The sequence below is a fragment of the Triticum dicoccoides genome, chromosome 3A (genome assembly GCF_002162155.2).
Source record: "Triticum dicoccoides isolate Atlit2015 ecotype Zavitan chromosome 3A, WEW_v2.0, whole genome shotgun sequence".
NCBI classification, from domain to species: Eukaryota; Viridiplantae; Streptophyta; class Magnoliopsida; order Poales; family Poaceae; genus Triticum; species Triticum dicoccoides.
In genome coordinates, this window is record NC_041384.1 from 43465509 (window position 1) to 43472043 (window position 6535).

Sequence of the window (6535 nt, forward strand, 5' to 3'; positions counted from 1 at the left end):
GCTCCGACGAATCGCTATCGTGACGTGTCAAGGACGACTTGCGAGAAGCTCAAATCCGGGATGCCCGTCCATTGGGACGGCGGAAGGGAGTCGGGCACAGTCAAAAAGTTGTTTGTCCCCACGACCATGTCCTCAGTAGCGGGCATGAAGGGCATCTCAGGACTGGCTGCCTCCGCGGCTGCCTTCGCCGTCGCGTCACGCTCGCACTGCCACAAATGACACTCCTTCCGGGCAAGGTTCTTCGCAATACAAGGAGCCGCCAGGCTGGGGAGCCTGACCGATTTCGCCGAGGCATCATCCAGGGCCATGGCGGTGGACTGGGTTGTCGGCGACGATAGATGAGGACGCCGAACAAGGGGGAGGAGGGGTAGGCGGCTGCACGGAGGCGGGAAATGGAGGACAGGGGCGAGAGGGTTTCGGTCGAAGAGGACGAGGAGAAGTCAATTTTATTAGGATTTAGGATGGACCCGCCTTGTCGGGTTCAACGTGGCGGGTGTGCCCGCGTGTCCCCATATCCGCCTCAGATAAGCCGTATATGGGGAGTGCTGGCCACTCCCGGCGTTTGTGCCGAATATGGCAATCCTGGTTAGGTACCTGTATGTTGTGATTTCTATATTTTGAGAGTGGTCACGTAGTCATCTGCCTTGTTATTGAGTTGAGATAATTGATATTTTTGTCAAATGTGCTATTAATGAGTGTAAAATTATGAACAACTTGTGTACTATTTGTTCTACCTAATGGGTACGGGTACCTGTCGAGTATGGGTATGGGCTCTTTTGGAAAAGGCAGTGCCTAAGAGGCGCTTAGGCCAGTGCCTAAGAGGCGCTTAGGCACGCCTAGGCGCTATGCGAAGCCAAACGCCTCGTCTAGGGCATAAATGGAAGTCTAGACAGGGCAAGAAAAGAATTGTCTCCCGAAGCGGCAAACGATGCCATATTGCATCCATATATATGCCAAATGGGGCATATGCCAATGGTAGTACTCCCTCCGTCCGGGTTTATTAGGCCTCTCAGCATTACAAGCATGTCCCCTTTTATAAGGCCCCGCTTTGGAAAGGTGCATGCATGCAACCATTTCATTGGTTGTATTGAAAGTCATTGTTGTTGGTGCCATGGCTGGAAAATTAATACACTTCATGCCTGCTTTTTCATTGGCTGCATGCATGTGAGAGAGTGCATTGGGAGTGGAATTGAAGAATTAATGTGAGCAAATTACTATGTATCTTGGTCTAAGAGAAGTTGTCTTTAGGCCTAATAAACCCGGACGAAGGGAGTAGTTGGTAGTTAACTTAGAGGGTGCTTGGATCCAAGGGACTATTTTTAGTCTGACTAAAAATAGTCTCTTTTAGAGGCTAAAGTTCCAAGCACCCCTGACTAAAGAGAGGCTAGGACTAGTCTTGAGGCTAAAATTTTTTAGTCCTAGGAAACCTACTAAAATATGTATTAGTGAAAGGATCGATATGGTTGACTAGAGGGGGGGTGAATAGGCAACTAACAATTTTTAGCTTTTCTTTAGCAATTTAAACTTTGCATCAAAGTAGGTTGTCTAGATATGCAACTAGATGAGCAACCTATATGATGCAACACGAATAGGAACACAAGCAAGCAAGATATATGAAACAAATAAGCTACACAAGTAAAGGCACGAGATAACCAAGAGTGGAGACGGTGGAGACGAGGATGTGTTGCCGAAGTTCCTTCCCTTTGAGAGGAAGTACGTCTTCGTTGGAGCGGTGTGGAGGCACAATGCTCCCCAAGAAGCCACTAGGGCCACCGTAATCTCCTCACGCCCTCACACAATGCGAGATGCTGTGATTCCACTATTGGTGCCCTTGGAGGCGGCGACCGAACCTTTACAAATGAGGTTGGGGCAATCTCCACAACTCAATTGGAGGCTCCCAACGACATCACGAAGCTTCACCACAATGGACTATGGCTTCGCGGTGACCTCAACCGTCTAGGATGCCGTGCGGTACTACTGCTTGCAACCAAGCGGTACTACCGCACGGCAGTGCGGTACAACCGTACCATCCCACGGTACTGCCGCGACCCCAGCACAGAAACAGACGCAAGCTGGGGGCGGTACTTCCGCACGCGCGGTACTACCGCGCCCCCCATGCGGTACTACCGCAAGGCAAAAGTCCCAGCCAGGGGGAAGGTGAACTTCCGTGCCTACTTCCGCAAATAAACGGAAGTAGCAAAAACCCGACACAGTAGTACTACCGAGGGGCGGTACTACTGCCTGACCGCATAGCGCGGTACTACCGCACGGCGAAAGCGGTACTACCGTGGCAGGTGCGGATGTAAAAAATTACATCCGCTCCTACTACCGCAAGGGGGTGGCACTAGCCTGGTGGGCAGCGGTAGTGCGGCTCCAGGGGAGCGGTACTACCGTGAGCACCAGCGGTACTACCACGCCACCGCGCGGTACTACCGTGGATGCCTATGGTACTACCGTTGATCCAGGAGCAGTACTACCGCAACCACAACAGCAGCCAGTTAAAGGAGGCAGGAAAAACGGAGGAAGCTCCAAGGAAGAAGGAGGGGATAAAAGGAGACGTGTACGTGATGATTTCACCCAAACCTTTCCAACGCGGACCCCCTCTTAATAGTACGCTTTCATACGACTCAAATCCACCAAAAAGAAACGTAGAAAAGACGCCGTCTTCGTCAGTCTTCGAGGGGCACCCAATCGTCTTGTGCCTAGCAAAGAAGTGTCGGGAAAACTCATGGCACACGATTAGTCCGCAAATGCGTTGTCATCAATCACCAAAACATTTAGGGATAAATATGTCCTTACAATTAGCCCTCTCTCTCCTCATTTAATTCCAGTCCTTTAACACATGCGAGTTCTGGATTGGAGGGTTTGGAGAATAATGAATGCTCAATAACTTGATTTTAGTCTCTTTAGTATTTGGATACAAGCATGGGTGAGGCTAGCAAGTTTTAGTATCACTATTTTTAGTCATGGGACTAAAACGTATTCAAGCATCCTCTTATTTATATGCCCTAAATTAATATCAGCATGCATATGATATCCACAAATATGCCCTGATAGTAAAGTGTCGTCCACAAATATCCACAAATATGCACGATCTTACGTGGAGGGCCAGCAGTGAGTGTGCACGCAGAATTAATAATTTGTCTACATGAATTAGTTAATCATGCAGAAGTGACAAGCTAGCGCAGCCCGTCCAGGCATTTGGGGCGGATATGAGAGGTTTGGTTGTAAATATCTGTTTGGGGCGGATAATGCGACAAATACATATAGTTTATGGTTTATGCAGATATATGATGTTTTATGCAGAATCAGCATTAATCGATCTGAACTTGTTGCCGTCGCCATCGCCATCCCATCCCCTGAGCGTCGCCATCGCCATCCCCTGAGCCAGCACCGACCACCAGAGCACGGCGACCATGGCAGACGAGGAGGAGGACGCCGGGAGGCTCGAGCTCGCCTCGGGCCTCCTCCCGCCCCCATCCATCCCGTCCCTCACGCCGACGCGGGGCGGGTCCTGCGCGTCCTTGCACACGGCCACGCCGGTCGGCGCGCCGCCGGCCGTCTCCGCCGTGCACAGGCCGGGGTTGTCCCAGGAGGCGAACCTGCTGCCCATCCTCTGGTAGAACCGGGCCGAGAACTCCAGCGCCCCCGTCAGGTTGTTGCCGTTGAGGTACATGGCGCCGATGCTCGGCAGCGCGGCCAGCTTGGCCGGCACGGTGCCGGAGAGCCGGTTGTGGTCCAGCGCCAGGAACCGCAGCCTGGGCATCGCCGCCATGGACTCCGGGATGGCGCCGGCGAGGCCGACGTTGGACAGGTCCAGCGTCGCCAGGCTCGCCATCTTCTCCCAGCCGCGCTGCATCAGGGTGCCTCCCAGCAGCGGGTTGCTGGAGAGCAGCAGGTCCTGCAGGGCCGGCATGGCCAGCACGAAATCGGGGAGCCCGCCGGTGAGGCTGTTGTTCCGGAGGTCGAGCAGCGTGAGGCTCTCGAGCCCCGCGAGCTCCGGCGGGATGCGGCCGTCGAGGCGGTTGTTGCTGAGGTCCATCTTGAGCAGCCCCTTGAGCCCACCTAGCGACGGAGGCAGAGATCCGGTTAGAGAGTTCTTGCTCATGTCCACGATCAGCAGCTGCTCGTTGTCGAGGCGGCGTAGTTGGGGGTTGTTGTTACCGAGCGTCGCCGGCACCGGGCCCGACAGCCCGTTCCCGGACAGCACGAGCCGCCGCAGCTTCGCCAGCCCGCCGAGCTCCGACGGCACGGCGCCGGTGAGGTTGTTGTCGACGAGGACCAGGGACCGCAGGCTGGCCAGGCGGCCGAGGGACGCCGGGATGGCGCCGGACAGGCCCGGGTTCGAGCGGAACTCGAGCGTCTCGAGGGTGCCGGAGAGCTTGTCCCAGCTAGCGGCCGGGATCGTCGTGGGGTTGGCCGCCGGGAAGCAGGCGTAGAAGGTGAGGCTCTTGAGGCGCCGGAGGTCGAACAGCTGGGGGCCGAACCTTGCGTCCGGGGCGCACTGCAGCGAGTTGTCGAGCACCGGACCGATGCTGACCACCGTTGGGTACCACACGCCATTGAAGAGGTCACATGACACCCCCTGCAGAAAACAACAGAATGGGGGTCCAAGAACCAATTATTGCACTGAATTTGAATATCGAATTCAGTAAAATTGAATGCCAGATCATCACTCAGTAAAATTGCAGGCAAATTGAGAAGTATTACTAGTAACAAATTTGGATCCAATAACCAAATGTCTCACTCAAAATGTGATTCTGGTAGTACAACTGAGACTGTAAATAATTCCCAGCAGATGTAAACCAGGTTAAACCAACTAACTGTATATGAAGGTAACAAGTGTTAAATCGGTGAAAGTAAAAAAAGTAGCACTAGTACTTGGTACCAATAATTCTTCGGGCAAAGCAAAAGAGCAAGAGGACAGAGACATGGAAAAGGAAGGACGAAATGGGATGCGTTTAAGAATACATTGACATTTCAAATCACAGATTCTTATCATGTGCGAGGAAAGAAGAGTTGTTGCGCACAGGAGAAAGAAAATAAGCTCCCAAATTAGGCAAGAATCGCGAGGCCGAAGGTCGAGGAACAGAGGATTCGTCTCACTCATCCAAACAGTGGAGTACTAGTAGTAAATCTTGCATTTTCCGAGGAGAAACAGTTGAGGAACAATGGAGCGAACAGTGAGAGAGCTGCTGCAGGTGAAAAAGGGATGAAACAGAGGGTGCACGCAAGAACAGGGGAACTTGGAGCGATGATACAGTGCTGAGAATTTGACGAGATCTTGCGATAAAAAGCATGTTTGAGGAACGCTTGTTCGGAGCATCTCAATGTGCAGTCCCAAGATAAGACAATTGGATGTACTGTGCAAACAATCGGGATCCTTTTCTGCAGCGATTTGTGGTGAATCTCAAGAGAATGTAATGCAGAACAGGAAAGATTTGACTGGGCATAAATCCATGAAAAAAGGGGGCAAATTTTGGTGTTTTACAATCCTCAGTTTGCTCAGAGTTGTTGAAGCTACCATTTCCCATGAATGAATCAAGAACCGAAGACGCTGAGTAAAGAAAAGGAGCTAGCTGTGGGGATGACGAGCACGAACCTGGATGGGAGTCTGGCCGCAGGGGTCAGGGAAGAGGCCGGAGCCGTTCCACGCCTTGCCGACGAAGCTCCCGATGGCGGCGTACAGGGCCGCCTTCTCCTTGTCCTCCATGGGCGCCTCCGGCTCCTCCGCCGGCACCGGTGAGCCCTGCTCGTCCTCCCCTTCCGCCGCGCAGCCGGAGATGAGGAGCAGCGCCACGAACAGCGCGGCGAGGACAGGGAGCAGCCTTCCGCCGCGAGCACGACCCATCACGGTACTTCTCCGCAAGAAAACAAACAAGAACCTCTGTTCCCCCTCCAGTCTGCCTGCCCTACTGGCTATATAGCCGCCATTGGTGGTTCCGGTGTCGCGAGCGGGCGACCTCCTCTGCGTTTCTCGATGCGGCTGGCCAGGAATTGAAGCTGGGGTGGGGTGGTGTGCCCCTTTTAGGTGGCAAATAAATGTGGGTTTGGCTGCGCAGAGACGGAGGCCCGAGACATTCCCACGCAAGCCAAGGCCAGCTCAGTTCTTTTGCTCTGCGCTGCGCCGGGGGATCCCGAGGCGGCGAGCAACGGAAAGGATAGAGGAGGAGGAAGAGGGGACAGTGTGCTGTGCGTTGCGTGGACAAAATTACTGACCCATTGTGCAAAGAAAATTCCGATTTGACCTCGTTTCAAAAAAAAAAATCATTTCTGACCTTTTTCGGTGACGCCAAGGTCCATGGTGTCTGGGTTACGAAGCAGACGTCAGGGAACCTGGCGTCTGGCCCCTGGCCCGCACTGCCCGCGTGCCCGTTGACCTGCTGACGTGGCAAAGGGGTCAGACGCCAGGGACCGTGGCGTCTGGCCCCGGTAAGTGGATAACGCTGCGGGGCCAGCCCACCCATCCCAATCTCATCTTCTCCGGCGTCTGGTTCGACGAACAGGGGGCAGTTCGTCGCCCCTTCTCTCCCTC

At 53.7% G+C, this 6535-nt stretch overlaps 1 protein-coding gene across 2 annotated transcripts; it reads right to left on the bottom strand.

Annotated features, from left to right (window-relative positions):
• Window positions 1-3115: 3115 nt before the first annotated feature.
• Window positions 3116-6176, bottom strand: LOC119266955 (piriformospora indica-insensitive protein 2-like). 2 transcript variants are annotated; one of them, XM_037548241.1, is made up of 3 exons: window positions 5603-6175; window positions 4165-4585; window positions 3116-4065 (listed from the first exon to the last, which is right to left on the bottom strand). In XM_037548241.1, the coding sequence occupies exons 1-3, from the start codon at window positions 5849-5851 to the stop codon at window positions 3299-3301; spliced, it is 1437 nt and encodes a 478-aa protein (XP_037404138.1). In that variant the 5' UTR covers window positions 5852-6175; the 3' UTR covers window positions 3116-3298. The 2 variants fall into 2 exon arrangements, with proteins under 2 accessions (XP_037404138.1, XP_037404137.1); XM_037548240.1 differs by having other exon boundaries at window positions 3116-4585; window positions 5603-6176.
• Between the last annotated feature and the right edge of the window lie 359 nt (window positions 6177-6535).

What these genes read in the sequence shown, in the direction of transcription:
- LOC119266955 (XM_037548240.1), bottom strand. Translation starts at nt 5,851, where the DNA reads ATGGGTCGTGCTCGCGGCGGAAGGCTGCTCCCTGTCCTCGCCGCGCTG. An exon ending in GCGGCCAGACTCCCATCCAG is followed by an intron (nt 4,586 to 5,602) that starts GTTCGTGCTCGT and finishes TGTTTTCTGCAG; the next exon opens with GGGGTGTCATGTGACCTCTT.